Source organism: Chionomys nivalis, chromosome X (genome assembly GCF_950005125.1).
Source record: "Chionomys nivalis chromosome X, mChiNiv1.1, whole genome shotgun sequence".
NCBI classification, from domain to species: domain Eukaryota; kingdom Metazoa; phylum Chordata; class Mammalia; order Rodentia; family Cricetidae; genus Chionomys; species Chionomys nivalis.
Genome location: NC_080112.1, coordinates 17,743,387 through 17,767,606, shown reverse-complemented (window position 1 = coordinate 17,767,606; position 24,220 = coordinate 17,743,387). Strand labels below are relative to the sequence as shown.

At 42.6% G+C, this 24,220-nt stretch overlaps 1 protein-coding gene across 3 annotated transcripts; it reads right to left on the bottom strand.

Moving 5' to 3' along the window:
- Positions 1–917: 917 nt before the first annotated feature.
- Map7d3 (MAP7 domain containing 3) lies at positions 918–23,585 on the bottom strand. 3 transcript variants are annotated; one of them, XM_057758902.1, is made up of 18 exons: positions 23,509–23,585; positions 19,913–20,005; positions 19,591–19,674; positions 18,273–18,436; positions 16,641–16,749; positions 15,130–15,222; positions 12,540–13,210; positions 11,126–11,256; positions 10,727–10,899; positions 8,961–9,090; positions 7,687–7,831; positions 6,687–6,794; positions 5,732–5,785; positions 5,212–5,247; positions 4,462–4,561; positions 3,730–3,919; positions 2,039–2,412; positions 918–1,278 (listed from the first exon to the last, which is right to left on the bottom strand). In XM_057758902.1, exons 1-18 carry the CDS (start codon positions 23,573–23,575, stop codon positions 1,271–1,273), a joined length of 2,730 nt encoding a protein of 909 aa, XP_057614885.1. In that variant the 5' UTR covers positions 23,576–23,585; the 3' UTR covers positions 918–1,270. The 3 variants fall into 3 exon arrangements, with proteins under 3 accessions (XP_057614885.1, XP_057614887.1, XP_057614886.1); XM_057758904.1 differs by having other exon boundaries at positions 12,891–13,210; XM_057758903.1 differs by having other exon boundaries at positions 12,540–13,102.
- Between the last annotated feature and the right edge of the window lie 635 nt (positions 23,586–24,220).

Sequence of the window (24,220 nt, the reverse complement as noted above, 5' to 3'; positions counted from 1 at the left end):
GTTAGGACAAGAAATGTGAAATTACATCACCTTTGTGTGTACATATACATGAAGCACGATTAATAAAAACCAGGGTTCAACCTTAAGATCCAAAAAGCAAAACAGCCAGTCACTGGCTCTTACCTCGATCTCAGTCTGAAATGGTGATCCTGCGACCTGGAATCTCAGAAGGAGACTATGTCTGAGAGCTGTCTCCCTGTTTTATAATCCTCTCTAGTTCTGGAATTAAAGGCATGCACCCCCCAATTTCTATGGCAACTAGTGTGGCTACTGGGATTAAAGGTATATGTCATTGCTGGCTGGTCTGTAAGGCTGACCAGTGTGGCTGTTTTACTCTCTGATCTTCAGGAAGTCTTTATTTATTAAAATACAATTGAAATGCCTCTGCATACATGTGTGAATACACATGTGTGTATGTCCATGTGCCTGTCACCAGAACTGAATAGCCCTGCTCATGTCTTCACTTGTTGCAAGTGCCTAGAAGAGACAAACACATATTGTTGATAGGTCACAGGCCCCAGTGTATACTGAAGGACAGGCCTGGGAAGCAAGGCGGAAAAAGCTGTAAACATACAGTATTTAAAGGAATTAATTGGACTCAGTGAGACAATAGCCAAGTACTGTTGCGACGAAACAATGCGCATTTGGTGTATGAACCCCGCTAGGTACTTCAAGACGAAGCACTGATGAGAGCATGAAAGATATCGATGGTTTCAAGCTTACATCTTCTGGTTCAGGCATTTAGAAGTATCAGCACTGGCCAGGGATGAGAGCTGAATTTTATGTACGTACGTACATATGTACAGGCAGGGCTGTGTCTATCAGGAAGACTCTGACCCAACTCTAGTGAGCACTCCGAATTCCTGTTATGCTCTCTGTGAGTAGTGCGAAGTAGTGTCACCATTAACCAGAATCAACTATTTTAGGGTTTCAAATAGATCCTGGAATAGAGATATTCCTTTAATAGAATTTTTTGGAGGACTGAAAATGATCATTTAATGAAAAAAAAATCAACGAAGAGACAATATAGATGTTTTCTAAGGAAAACAATAACCTCTTTACTCAAAATTCTTTCTAGAGAACAAGGTGATATTAACATTCTCTTAAGTAGGTGTTGAGGTGACTATTGGATGGGATTCTTTGTTTTCCTTTCTTTTTGATTGTAAATTCCGTTGCCAGTTTCAAGTATGATGGAGACACTTTTTGAGTCTTGGCCTTAGGAGTTTTAATATGGGGTGGAAGATGGCAACCGTCCAGGCTCCACGGGGGTTTATGTATCTAGTCATGGGAGAAAAGAAAAGAAAGATGAGTAGAGCAGATGCTCACGGTGTCATGGCAACTCAGCTCAGCCTCCCTTTCAGGTGACTCCTTGACCAAGCCCCTGAACATTCTGGTGCTCTTCTCTAAATGCTCTCCCCAACAATACCTGAAGAACCCATACTGCTTTTGGAAAGGAGAGTTGATTTTGGTGCACACGCGCATATGTGTGTGCGGCACATGTGCCCATATGCATGCTTATGTCCCAGTGAGTGTAGAGGCCACGGTTAGCTGTCCAGTAGCTTCTCCTTTTTTTTTTTTTTTTTTTTTTTTTTTTTAATACAGGGCCTCACTGAATCTGGAAGTGCCTCAGCTTACACCGGCTGGCCAGCAAACCTCAGGGACCCCCTTGTTTCTGCCTCCCCAGCGCTGAGATTACACCTGACTTTTTACATGGGTGCCGGGAATCAAAGTCAAGTCCTAAAGCTTGCCCCACAACCATCTTCCCAGCCTTGATAACTTCTTAAAGAGAAAAACAATACCCTCTGGTTTGGGAAACACAGGATGAAAGACAAACTGTAAAGATCTGCTCTCTGCCCTGCTCTGTACTTGTCCAGCAGCCAGGGAAGCAGGGGAGCCGATGAAGCCAGAGTTTGAAAAGAACTAATATATTTTTTTTTATGTGGCAGGAGATGTAGGGCATGGAAATCATTATCAAGTTATATATTCTCTCAAATATAACTTAATGAAAAATTCTTCTAGATCATTCCTACAGACTTACCACTGTCTTCTTCGCCTCTTCCAAATGCCATCCAGGAACAATTGGGGGCAATAGGGTTTTCAAGCTCACTTGAACTTCCAGCTAAATGAAGGTTTGAGAAAACTTTCTTCAAAGGAATAGGTTTGCTTCGTTTCTTAGGGTCCAGTGGTACCTGAGGGCCTTGGCAAGCTGTCACCGAATCCTTTGAATCTTCTTTGTTGCTCTCAGCAGTGGTCTTTGGGACAGGTGATTCGGCGGTGTGACTAAGGTCTATAACTTTGTCACAGACCCACTCCTGATTGGTAGTGACGCTCACTGCAGATCGCATGGTGGGGTTGGTGTCTCTTATTTTTCTGCTCCTCACTGTTCTGGTAGGTTGCTTTTTGGTAAGTGTCCTGGAATGAAATCTTGTAGTTAGAATCCTGGCTCTTCCAAAACCATGAAAAGAGCTTTTGATCATTTAACTTCTGAGAAGTGCCTTGGATATAATAAACTAACTTTCCACATCCTAGAATGAGAAGGCTGGGACCATGTAGATCACAGACCACATTGGCATTCAAATTATATCCTACCTGAACCTGGAGCAAAACTGGCAGCCTGCAAGCCCTAGAGATCCTCCTGTCTCTAGCCCCCAATCCCACCCCTGGGGTTATAGGTGAGTGCATGGCCTTTTTTGTTTGTTTTGTTTTATTTTTTTGTTTCTCGAAACAAAGTTTTCCTTTGTGGCTTTGGAGCCTGTCCTAGAACTCGCTTGGTAGACCAGGCTGGCCTTGAACTCATAGAGATCCACCTACTTCTGCCTTCCAGAGTACTGGGATTAAAGGTGTGCACACTGCCCAGGCACACCTGGCTTTTTTGGTATGATGCTGAAATTTGAACTCAGTTCCTAATGCTTGCACAAGTGCCCTTACCCAAATGAACCATCTCTGCAGATCCCTGTTGCCCTTCTTAAAGTCAGTTAAGGACACAGACGGTAAGGAGCAACTAAAGAACAGGCACAAGATTGAATGTGGTACCCCCTTAGCAGACAATGACTTCAGTGGGCCTCAGAGGTTTAGACTGTTTTAGGTTATCATCTGGGCAGTGTTCCTTTTCAACAAGCAATTCCTACTCTCTCAACTTAACCTCGGAGCCCACTTACTCATATGGAAAATGAGAAGAGGATTATCAATCTCTGAATAACAGTTAAAGCGAGATCATATTCTCATTGTCTTGAATATTGAGTATTCCCTCAATAAATGAAACCACATTCATTCACCATGCAAACACAAGCAATTTTGTGTCCTGAATCTGGGTTTGAATTTGGTGAATAAAGCCGAAAGCCTCTGTGTGCTTTGCTTGGCTTGTCTGTAGAAGATGGTGGTGCTGGTTGGTGGTGGCATACCCCAGCACTCAGAAGGCAGAGGCAGGCGGAGCTCTCTGAGTTCAAGACCAGCCTGGTCTACAGAGTAAGTTCCCAGACAGCCAGGGCCACACAGAGACACCCTGACTTGAAAAACAAACCAACAAAAGATGGGGGTGAAGATCCTGACCCAGCAAGACTGCTGTGGGCTCTATTTTGTTTCCATTAGGATTAAGTAGGGTACTAGACATAATGTTTGGTATATGCAAACTAAGCACTGAAGCAGTAATTAATATTGCTCAGGATTCTAAGGATGGCATTCATACGTCTCCCACATTTGTCCGGATAAATAAGGTGCTAAGTGACTCACTTAGTGCCCTTTGTTTGACTTGTAGATTCTTTTGGGTCGTTTTGTTTGATAGCTTTCATGTTCCCATTGAAATAGACTTTCTTCTCCGAGTCAAGCTCACCAGATCCTGCTTGCATAAACACTAGCTTTTGAGGCTTCCTCTTGGTGTTTTTGTGAACCTTTTTCAGTTTGCTAAGTGCCGTATTCATTCCTGGAGTGGGGAGAAGAGAATTCAAGTTGGAACTTCAACAACAAAGACAAGAGAAATCAAACCCTCTAATCCTGGTGTGATAGGGTGTGTGTGTGTGTGTGTGTGTGTGTGTGTGTGTGTATGTGTCTCCCTGCCTAAGGCAAGAAGGGCCAAGCAGGCAATGCTCTGGGGAACCAGGCCCAGTCAAGCCTGACTGAGCAGGCTAGCTGAGGGGCTGTCCAGCATGCACATTAATTTGCCTAACTCTTAATTCAGTGGTGGCCATAGGGAATATTCTTCAAATATTCCTCTTTTCTTTGCTAGTAAAGGTTGATGGGTCAAAGGTCAGGATTATGCCTTGCTTCCTGCCCTTGGTTGCCTTTGAATCTGTTTTGACTTCAAATATCCTTACTGTCCGCAGCCTCCCCCACTATGACTCAGAAGCAGCCTGGGGGCTCTAGTCACTGTGTCTGACCCGGTTCTCATGAGACTGCTTAAACCCAGTCCTCATTTTGATGGTATCAGTGTTTGCGTCTATGTGTAACTATGAGGAACAAGAGAACCTGATGGAAGCATCTCCAGGGAGTCCCCATCGCTTTCTGTTTCTCCTTCATCATCCGCTTCATCCTCTTCGGATGGGCAATTATCAGATATTTCTGAAGTCTATGGTTAGCACAGAAAATCATGATTATATGCATTTAACCATCCTATTTTAGTATTTCAAAGAAGAAAAGACTAGACTGATGGCTAATTTTTGGCATTTTGAATAAAGGGTAGAAAAAAAATCAGTCTCTTTAACTGGCCTCATGATGGGCTGCTGGCCTTAGTTCCGTCTTTCAGCTAGGGTGACACTCAAGAATGAACTCTTTCCTGGACCAAGAGTGCAGAGCCTACAGCCCTCAGTTCCCATTCATCCTCTGCTCCGAATACTAGTGCAGCCAGAGTGGGAAGAGTCAGCAACGAGCAAGATGAACTTAGGAGCAGCGGCTGACGTCAAAGGCCCTGGGCCAGTGAGTTGAATGAGCTTTGTGGCTGTGACTCTACAGAGTTTTCAGAAGGGGCATTTCTATCGGACATTGTGGGGATAACTAAGACCAGGAAAGAGCAGTTTGTAACCAAATGTCAGTGGCTTCGAATGGAGAGAACAGCAAGCCTTGGGTGCATGTGCCATAGTCAGAAGACATGTTGGGAGAAGCAATGAGAACACAGATGCGGAAAGCAGTCACTGGAAAGGGGGGTGGCCTGAATTCATTTGCTGAAACGAAGAGCACTGGTTCACAAAAAGCTTTATATTAAAAGATTGGAACACGTACCTCCAAAGGACTCCTGCTCAGAGTAGGCAAAAACTCCTGTAAATCAGTAAGAAAAGGCAGGTGACACAAGAGACAGATAGACATGTCACCAAAGTAGATGTCCAAGGGTTCAGGTAAGTATGTAAAAAACGCTTAAGCTAGCAGAAGATGCTGATAAATTCAACATTAGCACCGGGAGCTTCTCCCCAGCAGCAAATGACAATAAGATGATTGGGAGAGGAGAGCGCTACGAATTCAACAACAACACAAGCATGGTCTAGAACATTCCAGGAACTGGCTAAAAAAAATTAGGAGAAAGACAAACCAGCCTTGCTGTTTTAGGGAAGAAGACCCAAGCAAGCATTTCACATTGAGAACATGAAAGCAAACTAGAGCTAGAAAGACAAGCTCTGGGCTTTTAAGGACCAGGGAACTGCAAAGGTGCCACCAGACTTCATTATCACCAGACTGGTCAAAATGAAGGGGTGCCAAGAGCAGGAAGCGAGAGGAAGTCGTGTGCACGCTGGTGGGTGGAGACTACCTTTGAGGTATTCACATCTGTCTTCCTTGTCCGCTTCATTATTTCCTCAACCCTCTAGTCAAAGGGAAATGAAAACGTAAACGAGATTTCAAAAAATAGTGACTACCCCCACTGTATAGCAGGCAGTGCCTGGGATTGTCCCCGAACCCCAGACTTAGCAAAAGTCTTGGGGCAGCATCTGGGGTTCTCTTCTGTCCCTGGTCTCAGCTATAATAAACTGTGAACAGCAGCAATTGTCCTTCCTATCATAACAGAGACTCAAATGGCAATTCCGTGTTCCCTTTTTTACGCAGACGACTTTCAGTGAGACTCAACACATATCGCTGCAAACTAACTAGAACTCCTAGACCATGGCTGCAGCAAACATTAATGAAAATAATGCACTTCAATGATGCTCCTAAGGCAACAGAAGGCTGAGAAAGGAAGGATGTACTCTAGGGTGGGATAAGAATTCTCTCCACGACATAAGGTGAGGAGGGCTGTGGCTTGTTGACTGCCTCAGAGTGACTGAGACCTGGCAGTAGTCCAGGGCAGGCAGGGACTCCTAGATAAACCACGTGGGGTTGCATCAAATCAGGTCCTACCTTATAAACAATTCAAACACTGGCCTTTCTAAGAGGCCTCCACTTCTTCCCACCAAATGGAGTGGCAGCTACAGCCCAGTTTAGAAGAAACTCTAACTTCTACTAACCTCTGTCAGTCTGGAGGCATCCTGCTAAAAGGAATGTTGATTCTACAGGTTTGATTATATTGAGGCATTGCTACAATGCCAACCATGAGGTACAAAACACCACCAGTAAGAGGATAACTTCCTGTATAGAAGTCAGCACCTTAGGATAAACAACCACAGGGGGCAGACAGCTAGGGACTACCACATACCTAGTTGAGGATTTTCAGAGAAATGTTGCTAGCTTGCACCCACCCTTAACACAAAGCACATGAAACAGAGAATTACCTTTCTCCTTTCTAATCTTTCTTGCAAATTTTGTAACGTAATTCTTTCCTGTTCCTTCTGTCTACTTTGAGCACTGTCCTGAGATTTCACCGTGGTGGTGTCCCCTTTCTAGAAAATTGGTACAAAAATATCATTAATTTCAAAATATCTGGATGACAAGAAATTTTTTAGCTTAAAAATCAAACAGTTGCAAGGCTGGTGGCCATTTCTCACATGTATTGTCAATTTTCAAAGCCTGTTCAAAAACACAGATTGAGGCTGATGTTGTCTGAAATGTTTCAGACATCTGAACACGTGCCTGCCTTACCTTAACTCAGGGGTTCTCAACCTTCCTACTGCTGCGACCCTTTAACACAGTCCTCATGTCGCAGTGACCCCAACCATAACATTACTTTCATTGCTACTTATCTGTAACTCTGCTACTGTTGTGCATTGCAATGTAAACATCTGTGTTTTCTGATGAAAGCCCGGTGAGAAGCACTGCTTTCAAAGCGTGTGGTTTTGAGGTATTAACACAGCAAGGAGTCAACTTTCTTACATTCCTCAAAAGCTATGGGAAAATTTGTGAGGGTTCCCTGCCAAGCAATACAAATATACACAATGATTTAAGGAGATTTAGATGTAACCAGTTCTGAGGAAAGATCTACTAAACCTGGGAACAGAAATTGGCTATGGCCATGTAGGTTTTGGAGACTGCAAAGAAGTGCCGATGGCGGCTTTGCATTGCAACTGCTCTTTCTTCCTTCCTTTCTTTCTTTTTTTTTTTTCTTTTTTTTTTTTTTTTGGTTCTGTTTTGTTTTTCGAGACAGGGTTTCTCTGTAGGTTTGGAGCCTGTCCTGGAACTAGCTCTGTAGACCAGGCTGGCCTCGATCTCCCAGAGATCCGCCTGCCTCTGCCTCCCGAGTGCTGGCATTAAGGGCATGCGCCACCACCGCCCGCTCGCAACTGCACTTTCTAAGCAGGTTCTCTGAGCAGAAGTGGCAATGGCAAGGCTACAAACCTGTAGCCGTTCTTTCTGGTCTTCCGGTGGCTCAAAATGTCTCCTTGTCAGATCTTTTTCTTGCTGCTCCTCTTTGTAGGGTGAGGATTCTTCTAATGGGATTTTATCCACTCTCTCTACCATACCTTCTGATTTTCTAGAAATACTGAGGGTATTTAAAGAACGTTAGTATTTTTCTTAGCTGCTAGCATATATAGTTTGCAGGACTATGGAAGCATTTATGGTGAAGTTGCTTGGATATAGTAATACAATTGCATTTATGGAAGATAGCTTTCTTGCTATTCAAGAGTCACCCTTTACAAATGAGACCTTTGGGCGTACTAATTGATTTCTAAGAAGTACCTGACTACTTTACATATGTACACATATGCACATGTTAGAGACAGATCCTTTAAGACCTTCTATGTGAACACACCCAATCTCACCTAGGGATGATGACAGGTAATCTGGAGGAGGGTCTAATGGTGTGCCAGGAGTCAGTGCTTTCAAATGCTAAATCGGCTGATTGCAGAAGACAAGGAACAATAATGCCCAAGTTTCAAACTGTTTCTTGTTCAAAGTATCTCCTTCCCCTTTTTCCCAAGCAACTGTGCTTGAAACACTTGGTACTTGGAAATAGAGTCAGCCCTACAGTATCCTTTGTCCGCAGTGGACAGGGGTTTACAAGACACAACACAAAATGGGTCTCAAGATGACCGAGCAAGAACATTTCAAGCTCAAATGTTCTTTGTGTGTTGTCCGGGACAACCTTCTAGAACTAATTCATTTGGCTATATGAGACCTTGGCAACATAGAGATGAATCTCAGTATAGCTGTCTCCTCACCAACCCCTGCCCCTGTCATTCCAGTGAAGGCAAACAGAAATATCTAGGAGCTGAGATGTTACCACTCCGCTGAGCCAGTTAGAACACCTTTCTGTTTTCTATTTTCTTCCTTTTTCTTTTTTCTTTCTTTCTTTCTCTTTTTTTTAAAAGGGGAGAGGTTTGAGACAGGGTTTCTCTATGTAGCCCTGGCTGTCCTAGAATTAACTCTTGTAGACCAGGCTGGCCTTGAACTCACAGAGATCCGCCTGCCTCTGCCTCCTAAGTGCTGGGATTAAAGGCATGCACCACCACCTCCTGGCTTTTCTTCCTTTCTTTGTCTAACTAGAAAGCAATGATTGACTTCTCACCATTGAAAACAGTTAATTGCCATTTTGAAACCTAGAATTTGAGGGCAAAAAAAGTTTGGACTCCCACCAAGGATTAGGGAGAGGAGGGTTATTCTGTGATTACTTTTGCTTTGTCTCTTCTCGCTGGTCTCTTTCTTTCTCCTTTTTGTCTTTTTGCTCATAAGCTGCATGGCGTATCTCTATCGAAACTTTCATGGCTGCTTCACTGCTTGGCACACTTTTATTACCAGATTCTAGTTTAAAGAAACATGTGAAACAGTTGATTAGTGAACCCATTTCCTCTCAAGCCCACAAATAAATAAATGAGACATACGAGCACAGACCAAAAATTAATCACAAGCTAATTAGGGGAGTTGTTCACAATGCCAGCTCATCCCTAACAAAATATTAGCATGTTGTCTCTCAAACAAATGCATATTGAAATATTCAAAATGCAATGATGTACTTCTACTTTGACTTAACTGATTAGAGACAGGTAAATCCAGGACTCTATGATGAAAGACTGAAGCCAAGTTTATGCCTGATCCAAATGAAGAGTAAAAACTTTTAAAATACTCAACAAATCAAATAATATTTGGTATATGTGTGGAATTTGTACATCATTTCTATTGCTGTTTACCTAAACTTTGACAACCCCATATACATGTGGTTACCATACAGTGGTAGCTGTAGGTAACAAAAGAAGCCAACACTATCAGTAAAATAAGGTATATTTTACATGGATCTATCTATCCCTCCTCACTATTTGCTGTCCTGGAACTTACTCTGTAGACCAGGCTGGCCTCGAACTCACAATGATCCACTTGCTTCTGCCTCCTGAGTTCTGGGATTAAAGGCATGCACCACCATGCTGGCTCAACATGGAGGATTATAATATTAAGTTTATATAACTAATTTTGTTGTTTAGATAAACTATATAGAAATGAAAATTTGTCGACACTAAGAATGACTAATTTATCATCAAAAGATCATTTGATACAGATAGTTCACTGGAATTTCTTTTAAAAACAGAATTCCCAGGACATCTGAGGCCAAGTAGCACTGACGTGTAAAAATGCACGTTACCAGCAAAGAAACAGTGTGAACATGGGTACAGTACAAATCAAGACATGTCACAAGTCATGTATGTACATGGAAACTGGCCTACATCTGATAAAAAGTTATCCAAGCACATGTAGCTGGATAAACTCTCTAAGAACTGGCGGAGGAGGTCTTTCAGTATTTGTGTTGCTTTCATTGGTTAATCAATAACAAAACTGCTTGGCCTGATAGGGCAGAACTTAGATAGGCGGAGAAGACAGAACTGTATTCTGGGAAGAAGAAAGCAGCAGATAGAGCCGGGCCACCATGAAGCTGCCAGGTCAGACATGCTGTATCTTTCCTGGTAAGCCACAACCTCATGGTGACATACAGATTATAAAAAATGGGTTGAATCAAGATGTGAGAGTTAGCCAATAAGAGGCTAGAGCTTATGGGCCAGGCAGCAATTTAACTAATACAATTTCCGTGTGGTTATTTGGCGGGGGGGGGGGGGGGGTTAAGCTAGCCTGGCAGCAGGACTTCGCCCGCTCCCCCTCATACTACAAAGAACAAGCCAATATCTGAGCTGGAAGTGCCCACAAAGATCATAGCTCAACCCTCGCATCCAACTTAAGCTTCTAGCAATGGCTCCAAAATCGAAGTTTCCGAACAGAGGGGTGGGTAAACAAGCAGAGAAGCAGCACTCCAGCGAACCACTGCTTGGTTAATTCTCTTTATCTAAAAGAAAGACCACTCCCAAAGTCCCATCAATTAGGGAATAAAATTATGATGATTCTCAAGTACTTCAAGATTTTTGTGTCGCTAAAATACTTAGGGAAAGAAATTTACCTCTGTTAATCATATGCTTTTGAACGGGTTCTTTTGTCTTTGTTATTGTTCCTAATGCATTCGGCACATACAGGATATTCTGAACTGGGGTTATTTTATACGAAAGAGAAGTCTTTGATGATATTCTTGAGACTGGTAGAGGGGATGGAGGTCGGATCCTTTGATTCTGCCTGCTGAGAAAAAGTAACACATGCGTCCGATTACTTTTCAGTATTTAATTATGAGTGATGCAATGCACTGATACTATAAGGTAATTACAAACTGGACATTTTTAAAATGGAGAGAGTAAAGCTACTTCGCTTTTCCCATTTGCAATTGCTTACCTTGCATGTTATATTATTTCCTTTAGGAAACACTGATAAAATGCCTATCAGAAGGAACTGCAAATAGGTTACTTACACAGCCTTCATGGGAGAAGGCGGGCGCCACCCGCCTGCAGGCGATGACGGCCATCTGTAACACGGTATATGTGATGGCTGCTGTTTCTTGGTGGTAAGGTTTACACTTCGTGTGTTGTCCAGTTCTGAGTTCTGAGCATACCAAGTCAATAAGATAAGAAGAAACTTACTAGCAATTATTATACTATACTAGAGTCACAGTCCCTGAAACCTCCAATTTTCTTTTAATTTATGAAACATTAGAATATTTCTTTTTCTAGGCTAAGAAGTTACACAATGCAAGTATATCACAGAAATACATTTTAAAATCTTCTATTTCAAAATCTAATTCCATTTCTAGACCTCATTGAATAGTTCAGAATATTCCTCAGAAGCCTTTTTCCTCAGTGTATTTCACATTAACTGCTAAACAAATCTCTGAAGTCTGCCCCTTCAGCCTTGGGAGCTGTTCTCACGTCGTGAGAGGCATTCCTCCACTTGCCCGAGAAACTCCCACCATCACCTCAAGGAGTGCTCACACTCACCTTGTCTAGGCTGTGCTCACTCTCACCTTGTCTAGCCTGTGCCCATACTCACCTTGTCTAGCCTGTGCTCACACTCACCTTGTCTAGCCTGTGCCCACACTCACCTTGTCTAGGCTGTGCCCACACTCACCTTGTCTAGGCTGTGCTCACACTCACCTTGTCTAGGCTGTGCTCACACTCACCTTGTCTAGCCTGTGTTCACACTCACCTTGTCTAGGCTGTGCTCACACTCACCTTGTCTAGGGTGTGCTCACACTCACCTTGTTTAGGCTGTGCTCACTCTCACCTTGGCTAGCCTGTGCCCACACTCACCTTGTCTAGCCTGTGGCTCACACTCACCTTGTCTAGGCTGTGCTCACACTCACCTTGTCTAGCCTGTGCCCACACTCACCTTGTCTAGGCTGTGCCACACTCACCTTGTCTAGGCTGTGCTCACACTCACCTTGTCTAGGCTGTGCCACACTCACCTTGTCTAGGCTGTGCTCACACTCACCTTGTCTAGCCTGTGCCCACACTCACCTTGTCTAGGCTGTGCTCACACTCACCTTGTCTAGGCTGTGCTCACACTCACCTTGTCTAGCCTGTGCCCACACTCACCTTGTCTAGGCTGTGCCACACTCACCTTGTCTAGGCTGTGCTCACACTCACCTTGTCTAGGCTGTGCCACACTCACCTTGTCTAGGCTGTGCTCACACTCACCTTGTCTAGCCTGTGCCCACACTCACCTTGTCTAGCCTGTGCTCACACTCACCTTGTCTAGCCTGTGCCCACACTCACCTTGTCTAGGCTGTATGTCTATAAGCACCTCTTACCTAGTCCATGCTCCCACTCTCACTTTACCTAGGCCGTGCTTGCACACTCACCTTGTCTAGGCTGTACTCACACACTCACCTGGGGTGGTCCTTCAACATTTGTCTCAGGCTGTGCTTTTATACTGGCCTCAAGGTTTAATTCCCCGCTGGTCTTAAGAGAAGTCTGAGATGTTTCTATGAGTGTTTCCGAGGGCACAGCACTTGCCGAGCCCAAACTTAATTCTGGCGAGCTATCTATGCTCACAACAGGCGATATTTCTACACTCACAACAGAGGATGATCTGGTACTCAGAACTGGGGATGAATCCTCGCTCACAATGGGGAATGGTTCAACACTTGAAGAAGCATCCACATTCATTTGGGGGAATTCTTCAGCATTTGATTCAGGGTGCTTCATCGAGCTCCCATCAGTGAGTCCTTCAATATTCACCTTGGGGGAAATGTCCACCTTAGCATCAGAGATGTCCGCTATGTTTTGTAGTGCCATTTCCGCATCAGCCTTAGATGGTCCGTCCAGGTTTGCCTGTGTGGGTTCTTCCATGTTCATCTTGGGTGGCATTTCTGCATTCGCCTTTGCTGATCTTTCCATGTTTTCCTTGAGAGATGTTTCGATTTTCTTTGTCGGTGTGATTTCTAATTTGGCTGGAAGTGGCATTTTTAATGATGACTTACAGAATATTGCAGAAGACTTTAACCCATCACTAGTAAATACTGGTGCAGTAACATAGCGGAAAACATATTTGGTCATGCCTATAAGTGAATGAGGACAGAGTAAAAGTCCACATAAAGGTAGTAATTTGACTAGATAAAAACACTCCGTGTTCACAGTATGACAATAGAGAAGCGCTATTTAATAGGAAATTATAGGCATTTTACACAGTATAGGAACTGTTCAGTGAGATATATCATTGAGAGTAGAACCATTAGAATTGTAGTATTACAGAAGCGACATCAGCAACAGTTACTGTAAACACAATGGTTCACTACAAATGAAAATCAGCTGTCCCTGTAAAGCAGATACTTGTAGCAAAAGATTTCTATTTGAATCACACTGTGTTTCAAAATCTCAACCACAGTTTTTTTTAAAAAATATTTATTTATTTATTTATTTATTTATTTATTTATTATGTATACAACATTCTGTCTGTGTGTATGCCTGCAGGCCAGAAGAGGGCACCAGACCCCATTACAGATGGTTGTGAGCCACCATGTGGTTGCTAGGAATTGAACTCAGGACCTTTGAAAGAGCAGGCAATGCTCTTAACCTCTGAGCCATCTCTCCAGCCCTCAACCACAGTTTTAAAAGACTTATTTTTCTTGTATGTGCCTGAGTGTTTACTTGCATGCCTGGTGCCCTCAGAGACCCGAAGAGGAAATTGGATCCTCAGGAACTGGATGTGCAGACAGTGGTGAGCTGCCATGTGGGTGCTGAGAACCTAACCCAGGTCCTGGGAATAAACACAATGAATGGTCTTGTTAAAAGGGTTTTTTTTTTTTTGTTTTTGTTTTTTGGTCAATATTTTGTTTAAATCTTTATAAAGATCCCTAACACAAAATGCATTTCTTTTCTTTTCTTTTTCTTTTTTTTTGATTTTTCAAGACAGGGTTTCTCCGTAGCTTTTGGTTCCTGTGCTGGAACTAGCTCTTGTAGACCAGGCTGGCCTCGAACTCACAGAGATCCGCCTGCCTCTGCCTCCCAAGTGCTGGGATTAAAGGCGTGCGCCATCACCGCCCGGCACAAATTGTATTTCTTCCCAAAGGATTTCACCTGAATCAATTAAGGTTAAGTCTCCTGTCGTAGAATTCTGTATACTGTTAGTTTCTACCTTCCACTTGACATGAACTGGGAAGATGGATGTCAGCTGAACAATTGCCACCAGCACATGCCTGTGGGCATGTCTTGGGGGCATTTTCTTGATTGCTGATTGATGCAGGGTCTGATTTTCTTAAGAAGCATATGGGAGAAAGTGAGCAGGAAATGCGCCAGTAAACAGTATTCCTTTGTGGTTTCTGCTTCCAGCTCCTGCCTGAGTACCTGCTTTGGCTTCCTCCAGTGATGGGCTGCAAGCAACCCTGTCTTCCCTAAGATGCTGTCGGCTAGTGTTTCATCAGGGTAACAAAGAAGCAAACTAGGGCAGGATGAAGCAAAGGCAAGAGGAAGAGGAAAAGGAGATGGTAGAGGAGAAAAGCTGTCAGAGAGAAATCACTTTAAAGCCAGGTGGTGGTGGTGCACTCGGGAGGCAGAGGCAGGTGGATCTGAGTTTGAGGCCAGCCTGGTCTACAAAGCTAGTTCCAGGACAGCTGGGGCTATACAGAGAAACCCACCCTTTCTCAAAAATTTAAAAAAAAAAAGAGAGAGAAACCACTTTAAAGCTAGGCTTACTAGCTGATGCCAGTATGTCAGTTCTCAAGAGGCCGAGAAAGGAGGGTTGTTATAAGGTCAAGGTCATCCTGGACTATGCCAGGACTGCAGTGTGACATCTATAAAATAAGAAGTGGAAGGGGGCTGCGAGATGGCTTAGTGGGTAAAGACACTTGCCACTAAGCCTAAGGACTTGAGTTCAGTCTCTGGAACCCCCGCATGTTAAAGTTGATTGCCACAAATTGTCCTCTGACCTTCACACATACACGTCGCGGTTTAAACCAGTACCTTGGCACTAACTACTCACCAGGCGTAGTGTCCACGTGTTCCTCATCAACATTGGGATGTAAATGATTGTCTTTTCTATTCAGAGAAGAGCTTCGTTTACTTTCCGTTTTTCCTAAACATCAAATACAAAGGAATCTTACTTTCCTTTTTATTTTTTCAGAGGTGACTTGCTCATCTTATTAAACAGTTTAAAGTTCTTTCAAATCTTACTTGCAAGAATTTATCTAATTTCAAGTATTATGTAGTTTACAACCCCAAACTTAAAAATTTACTCATTATCTTATTTGAGGTGAAAATAAGTTACTTAGAAAATGATGAAAACCATTAGCCGGGCGGTGGTGGCGCACACCTTTAATCCCAGCACTCAGGAGGCAGAGGCAGGCAGATCTCTGGGAGTTGGAGGCCAGCCTGGTGTACAGAGTGAGTCCCAGGACAAGCAAGGTTATTACACAGAGAAACCCTGTCTCAAAAAACAAACAAACAAAAACCAATAAAAAATTAATAGGGAAAATGTCTAATATTGACAACACCAATCTTAAATTGTGAATATTTAATCTTTAATTTTAAACACAATCCATGATGGTGTCTAAAAATACTGAATGGATCATTGAATTATAACTATTTTTAAAGCAAAATCCATTTATATTTGCTATAGATGCCACAAGGGAACAAAACAATAAGAGAAAAAATTGGCGTTGTGTAAATACTTCCCATTTTATCTGAAATATTCTAGCTCAGGAAACTGAGGAACAGCCATTAAACAAGAATTCCTTTTTTTAAGACTTGTAAAATAAAGTATACATTGTTGTTGTTAAAGTAGCACTATTGTGCCATGTGAAAATACCTTGCATTGACAATGTGATGAACATAGCCCCAGAGTTGTAAGTCATGTGACTAAGTCATGTAGTTTTCTCATTGACATCCTTCAAGAAATAATACTAAAGTAATAGCAACAGCTATTTTGAATCAACCCCTGTCTTTCCCGTGCTGGGAATATGCGTGTATACCTACCACACCTGGATTATTCTTAAGTGGGTTCTGGGGAGCAAACTCGGGTCTTATAACTCGCAAGGCAAGTGGCTTTACTGACTGACCTATTTCTCCAGCCTTGGACTTAGTTTATTTTAAAACAAACAAACAAACAAACAAAAAAACAAAAAAATACGAGCATTGGCTAAACTTTGTATTTGTCATTTTTGTGCCGATTGCAAATTTAAATAAAGTTTAATGTATTCTGAGTTAAAATCTGATCTCTTCTGCTTTGTCAGGTGATAAGACATAGGGTGTAGATCCTATCGCAGATTACAGCCTTCTAACAATAACTGACAGTTAAAATGGATATCAATGAACTTAAATCTAGCAACTATTGCCAGGCGGTGGTGGCACATGTCTATAATCTCAGCACTCGGGAGGCAGAGTCAGGCAGATCTCTGAGTTTGATCTATAGAGCAAGTTCTAGGACAGCCAGGACTACACAGAGAGACCCTGTCTTGAAACCCCGCCCCTGCGCAAATTACAAATATTATTTACCAGTTTTGTCAGCGTTGATCACACTCCCCTCCCAGGACCACCTCTTCTGTCGCTGATCAGCACGATTGCACCTCTCCATTGTACGGGACACTACCGCCTTAAATTTTTCCTGTTTAAAAGAAATGCCAAACCATTTTATATGGTTATATTACCACAATTTTATTTATTGTTTCTAAAACTAATCTCATTGCTGCATTTTTTATCAAGTAGGTAAACGTTTAAAAGAATTGGGAGACAAATTTTAATTTCATCATTGAATACCAGTGCTGCCCCTGAATTACTCGTATTTTATTTTGTGGATTCTACAAAAATTGACCATGGGGGTGGGGGGGAAAAATTGACCATGCTTCTCTTTTCACTTCTATCATTAGGAAACTTAGAGCCAAACTTCTGCAGCAAATGGACAGACTGAGTGGTATACTTTGATGCATGCTAATCTACGCATCACTATGTTTGCCCACCTCCATTTCCACTTCTGCTTGATCCCTTAGGTCATTTATTTTAACCACATGCTATAGTCTATTTTGTAATTACCTTATTTTTTTTTTTGTGGAAAGAAATAGGAAAAGTTGACATGCCTATGTCAAATCTATGCCAAAGTTTTTTCTTATCTATTACGTTCATATCTATAAGAGCTTAAATCCTGGTGCTAAGTAAGAATTTTTTTTTTAAAGGCAAGCAGTGTATTTATCTAGACTTCAGCTGCAGCCTGAACTGGCCATGATAAGTCATACAAATCACATGCCACAATGCGGCAGAATAACTACAAGTCTAGAAATGAGTTCTTTGCTCGGGGGTTTCTCATTCCTGTACTATAATGTCCCGACTATGTTCCAGCGAGCAAATCAACTTCAGGCCCAGAGGGGTTTGTTTTATCCTCTAGCAGCAACTGTCACCCAACAAGAGCATCTCTCCAGTGCCCACTCTGCTCTTCTTAGGCCAAAGAGAAACGTGTTAGCCCACTTTACAATGTCTATGTGCCAGGCTGGGGCTGGGCTCACACCCACTAGCTCTTTGGAGTTGATGCCCTTTTGCCGTCTTTTTTCCTGCTATGTTTCTGGTTCCCTTTCTGTCTATATTGACATTTGCTTCTGTTCCGTTCTGTGTATTTTTTCTCTCTCTCTCAACTTCCTCTTTTACTAAGAGGGCACTGTCCTGGACTGTCTCTGTCCACCAAGGACCACCCCCCCCCCCGGACACACACACACTGTATTATTTCCTATTTTGTTTGTTGATTCTCAAAATTGTCTCTAATGATTCATTCTCTCTCAGGAAGTCACAAGACTGGGTAAGTTGGAAGAAATCAGCTTGCCAGATGGGACCAGCCAGAGAAGTGGGGTGGTAGGTTTGGAGTCCTTATGCAGGTGGTAGACAGTAGTTTTGAGCTAACCCCAAACCAAGGTACGCTGTGGAGTGCACTCTAAAGGCCAACAGAATTCGGTTTCTGGACCTTCATGCCTCCTCTTTCCTCCTTGAAATGAGTGTTTAAGCACTGTGACTGAGGAAACAAATAGGAAAAGATGAGGTTGCTCCCTTCCTTTCTACAGGGCCAGTAAATACAGAAAAGGGCTAAATAATATTTCAGATGCACACGGTGCCAGCACTAACTGGGCAGCCTGGGAAGTTGCATACTTTGTCTTCCGCCTGTTTCTGTTTTCTTTTTTCTTCTGCAGATACTCGGCGTCGCTCGTCCTTTTCCTTTTGTTCTTTCAGTTTGCGGTGTCTTTCTTCCAACTGTTTTTCATACTGTAGCTTCGCTTTCTGTTGTTTTTCAAGCAGTTGTTTCTCCTTGTTGGCTGAAATATTCCAAGTACATTTTCATGGGGTTAAAGCCAAGAAAAGTTTTCCACATTAAACGCAAAGAAGGAAAAAAAATGCTAATCTGTCTCATTATCATTCTTAAGACAACATAACCAGGTCCAGTAAAGAACATGTACGATTCATGTGTGTAAACACATGTGGCCACTAAAGAACCACTTTTTACAAGGTGGTCACTGAACTGTGAAGAGCTGGCATTTCTAAGCCAGAGGACTCTTGGCCTATGCAAACTAAACTTCCAAAGTAGGAAAAAATGTTTTCTTCTATGCGGTTAGTTTGCTAGTTTGAGCTAAAAACAAACCCCATCAGAGAAACATGTGTTTTAAAATACAAGTTAAAGGACACATGGGCTGAATCTATATTTTGCTTCAATCTATTCTGAAACCTCTTTCAAAGCCTTCAACTCTCCAGATGCTACTCGATAAGCAGGTGTGTCATGAATAGACTTAGAAGTCGACCCAGTATGCTTTACTATATTCAGGTCTTCTCTGACTGCAAGCAGAGGATCCGTGTCTGTGCAGTTATAAAATATTCTCCCTAGGGGCTGGAGAGAGGGCTCAGAGGTTGAGAGTACTGGCTGCCCTTCCAAAGGTCATGGGTTCAATTCCCAGCAACCACATGGTGACTCACAACCATCTATAGTGGGACCTGGTGCCCTCTTCTGGCCTGCAGGCATACATGCAGGCAGAACACTATATCCATACTAAATAAAGCTTTAAAAGCCTTCTCTATAACATTACTGTCTACCTCTGCCACTGCAATGAAGATCACCTATAGCATCCCACTTGCATAAATCTGAGCATTTATTTTGTCAGCTGATTTAAACCAAGTTGTAGAAAGTCTTAATTTATTCTAAGTCCCATTTTCATTGAACTCCTATCCTGCTTGTTTCTACAACTGTTGAAGAAAGTTCCAGGCCTCCATTTTTCAGAAACTGAAACTACTCCTTCAAAAATTAAATAATTTGATCACAGGTACCTCATGGGTCTTCTTGGGGTGGGTCAGTAAATGGAGTTCATATTTTACATAATAAAATTACAGTCTAGCATATAAACAGATTAAGCAAAGTGAGTAAAAAACCAAGTCCGAAATATATAAGCTATACATAAAGGGAAATGTCCAACATGCTTACCTTCTTGTTGGCGTTTTCTCTCTTCCCTGCGTTCTTTGGCTAATTGCTGTTTGATGTCATTTTTAAGGACGGAACCATCTAAAACTACAAAAAAAATAACCATTAAGTATGATATTAATTCTATTAAATATTTATGTTTTCTGAGACAGGATTTCTCTGTGTAGCCTTGGCTGTCCTGGAACTCACTTTGTAGACCAGGCTGGCCTTGAACTCACAGAGATCTGCCTGCCTCTACCTTCTGAGTGCTGGGATTAAAGGCATGGCCACCACCACCCGGCTTTTAAAACTACAGCACTGATATATCAAAACATTGAAAGTATACCAGGTGTACACGACGATCTCTTAGAAGTAACTGCAGAAGAATTAATACCACGTTTACGTCGCCGTTCTTCAGCTAGTTCTTGAGCTACGGCAACTAAAACACAGGAAGACAGAGAAAAGGCCTTATATGTTAACAGTTAATACAAGGACAGCAGCCCTCAACCATATGTCAAAAGAATAAATGAAGAATTTGGGCCGGAGAGGTGACTCGGTGCTCTTGCAGAGGACTCAGGCTCAGTTTTCAGCACATACCTAAGGCATCTGACATCTGTCTTAAATTCACATTTCCAAGGGCCCTGATGCTTTCTTCTGGCCTTCACAGGCACTGTGTGCCAGTGGTGTATTTACATATACCAGACACAACATTTACATAAATAAAATCAAAATCTTCTAAACAATATTTATAGACACAAATCTAGAAGCAATGTACTAGCAAGTAGATACCCAGAGATTGAACCAAATATCACAAAACATTTATAAATGACCAAAATCAGCTACTTTCTAGGCTGTTGATACACTAGTTGCCTAAGTGGCTTTCAAAACAAGCCTGAACCTCCCCTATGGAAGTGGGGCTCAAGCACCTGGAACGGTTTAAAAAGTAGCTCATTTTCTTTCTTTCTTTTCTCTGTGGTAACTGGGACTGAACTCCTGGGCTCTAATATGCTAAGCAATGTACCCTTCCCCCATGAAGCCACACCCCGATACCCTCAGCATCCCTAAGGCTCTATTCTAATGCATTATGAAGATGCAAGGACAGCCAATGTTTAGTTTTAAAACGCATAAGGCAAATACATAAACCACACCAAATATATATGCCTTCTGTCAACACGCAGAAAAGCGGCAAGTAAAAACATCAATAAGGTGATAGTAAATTGAGGGAAAGAGAGGAAACGTGAAAGATAATATACATTAAGATGGATTCTAGAGAATTCTGAACCCTGAATGCATGTCTGAGTCTAAAATTCCCCACAATTCTGGACAACGGCCTGGAGAACATTAAAAACTGTTTTTTTTTTTTTTTTTTAAGGAAGGGTTTCTCTGTGTAGCCTTGGTTGCCCTGGAACTTGCTCTGTAGATCTCTGCCTGCCTCTCCCTCTCACGTTCTGGAATTCAAGGTATATACCACCACTGCCTGGTTAAGTGTTTTTACCTTTGTGCAAAAGCACAGGAAATATGCTCCAGGTCACACCTCACAGGACTGATTATTAACTCTTAAGAGATTTATCACAGTTCAAAACAGACAGCTCAAATAATTAAGGTGCTAACAGGATTGCCTTAGCACTCACAGAATGAATGGGTTCTGTGATGTTGGCTGCATTGGGGAAAAGTTACCTGGGATTCATTTTAGGGGATAACTTTGAAAGTGCCCCTGCAATTGCTACCATAGGGATCATCATTTCAAAAAAGAAAAAGGATTTCTTTGTACGCCCTGGGGACCTAGCAGTTCGGATAAACTATGACCTAGTTAAATAAACTTAGATATTAGATTCTTCTCGCCTTACTCATAATTAAACTACTGGGATTTTGTCGCCACGTTATTTCTGAAAAGCATACTAGCACAAATTCTTTTCAACTGTTCTCTAAAGAAGAAAACATTTTAAAAAACTTTCTTTGGTCTGCAGCAATTGATTCCAGGAGAACAACTGGCTACCAAAAGCATACAGATAAAGGCTGGTGAGAAACTGCAGCCACGCTGGCTAAGAGCACATTACCATTCCAAATAGTAACACAAATATTGGGTTGTCCAGCACAGCCAGCACACATTCAAGCTCAGGGTTTCTGAGTCTGGGATTCTGGCTGCTAGACTAACTTGAAGGTTTCTGCAGCTTTAAAATGCTGATAATCTGGCTGGCAGCCTCAGTAGCTTTGCCTGCATTTATGGGACCCAGTCTGTGAATAAGCCGTACTCAACTGAGAAACCATGTGTGAATTAAAAAAAAAAAACAAGAAGAGAAAAGTGACAAGTTACGTTTTTCATGCTCATCTGGCTGAACAGTCTTAATTTAAAACAATTGTGTAGAAAATAGGAATTGGGTTGTTAAAATAATATAATTCTTCAGTATACAGCATAAGCATACTACAATGTGTAGAAAAGCCATTAAGTTCATATATATATATATATATATATATATATATATATATATATATATAGTGTGTGTGTGTTAATCCACACACACATACACATTTGTAAAATACATGCATGTAAATTGTACTGTGCACCCACAGAGATTATTCAGGACACCTTTTTAATTCATGCAGTCGGGATTCCAGCAGGAGATGAAATTAACTCCTACAGAAAATACTGGAACCAGCAGGGCAGTTAAACTGGTGAGCTGTGCAAATTCAACATGTGGTGTTTTCAACCTAATGTTGCAGCTAGGATGTAAACAACGGATCAGGATTAAATCCCCTCCCCCCTTTTGCATAGCTTAAAGTTGTCTTTATAGTTTGAAGTCCTGTGAATGTAAACAACTGCCTTATAACTTTAACTATTTCCCAACATTTAATAAATAAATAATGTTAGGGGGTATCAGACCCCAGTTCCTTCAAGATATGGGAATACACACTAACTAATTTCAATTATTTTAAACTAATACCAGAGAGTTATAAAAGTCAATAAACAATATAGCAATTGATTGCAAACTCTCCAGAGTTTAAAATAGGCTAGAGGCTCGAGGAATATTATTTGACTCCTATGGAATGGCAAAAGTGTACTTGCTTCTGACACTTTTTGGAGACTATATGGTCTTTGAATCTCAGCCAATCTGAATTAACCTTTTAATTACAATTTAAAATTCCCTTAGGCTTTCAATAGCAATCAAAAGCGTCTTCTTCACAGGCATATCTGGGGGAACTAGACTGTTAGCAAGCTGAAAGCAGCCAACAAGAGATACTACCTCCTCACACAATTTCCTGAATTAAGCAGGTACTGCCAAAATTGGTAAGATTAACATACCCTGCCAGGTTCCCGCCCCCCCCCCCGACGGAAAAAGTTTTGATTATAAGACCTGTTGAGGAGAAAACATTGCTAGGTGCAGATTCTCATTCCGTTTAGCCTAGAGACAAAGTCAAGTGCTAGTGCAGGGCAACTTTGCAGAGAATCAAGTCTCTTCCCAACTTTCTAAGCCCTAAGTGCCAGTTCCCTTCTCCCTTGACCTTGACCTGGAAAGTACCATCATCTTAGGATGCAGGGAAACCCCGAACTTCCTTATCTTGGCAGGGCCACCCCAATTGCAGCTATGTCCAGCACGCGCCAGCGCCCACTCATCCTTGCGTGTTCCCGCAGTTGCGCGGGTGTCACTAGTGCCTGATGGCAGGCGGGGTTGAAGCCCGGGTTCGATGGCATCCGCCCAGCAGTGGCCACTGGGCCACCGACAGTATTAACCAACCGTTTCGCCTCCACGCCCGGGTCCTCCAATCTTTGTTGTCCCAATCCGGGGTGTTCAGAGAGATGAGGGGGACACAGACCAGATAGGACGAGCGGACTCCCCACCGAAAAGTTGCCCAGCCAAGCTACTCTGCTGGTCCCTGGGACTACAGTAACCCCAGTGCTCTATGAGGGCTCCTATCCCCCTGGGGGGTTCCCAGCCCACTCACCCAAGCGTTCTCGTAGACCCCGCAAAGATGAGTTGCCACTGGTACCCGCAAAAGCGTGGTCGGCCATCTTCGGAGCTGAGTTGTGAACCACTAGTGGTTCTTGGGCGGCAGGGCGCAGGCGCCGCCTCTGCCTCTGCCGGGGCCCTGGCTGGGACCCCGGGGGGCGGGGCGGGGCGGGGCTCGGGGACTCCCCGCTCTGCCCTAAGACCCTCAATCTAGGTAGCATTAGCTTTCACTTGCCAAGTCACTACACTGGCTGGACAGCGACTAACTTTGTTTCTTATATTTGAGGCTCTATAGTGATGCATTCTGGACACCAGCCAATCAGCTGCCTACTTGGCCAACGAACGTTCTTTCCTTTTGTCACCTCTACCTCCACGTTGTCACATTCCGCATTTCACTATCCTTAAGTTCATTTGAATCATTTAATGGTTATTTGTCAATCATCTTCCTGTATTATGAGTTTACCACCTTTGAACACTACATGAAAAGCCCAGTTTTCAGGGGAGAGGATGGGAGGGGGTCATAGATAACTAATGTATATGCTGACACATGGTTCTACGAAGGCAGGTTAGGGTTGAGGTAGTAGGTAAGGTGCAAGAGTCTCTTTCTAAAATAAGCACTTTGATGAGCTCACTGAATCTTGAAATGATATGGGAGCTATAAACGGAAGAAACTAATAGTGGCCACTCATGTTTAACTCTGTAACATG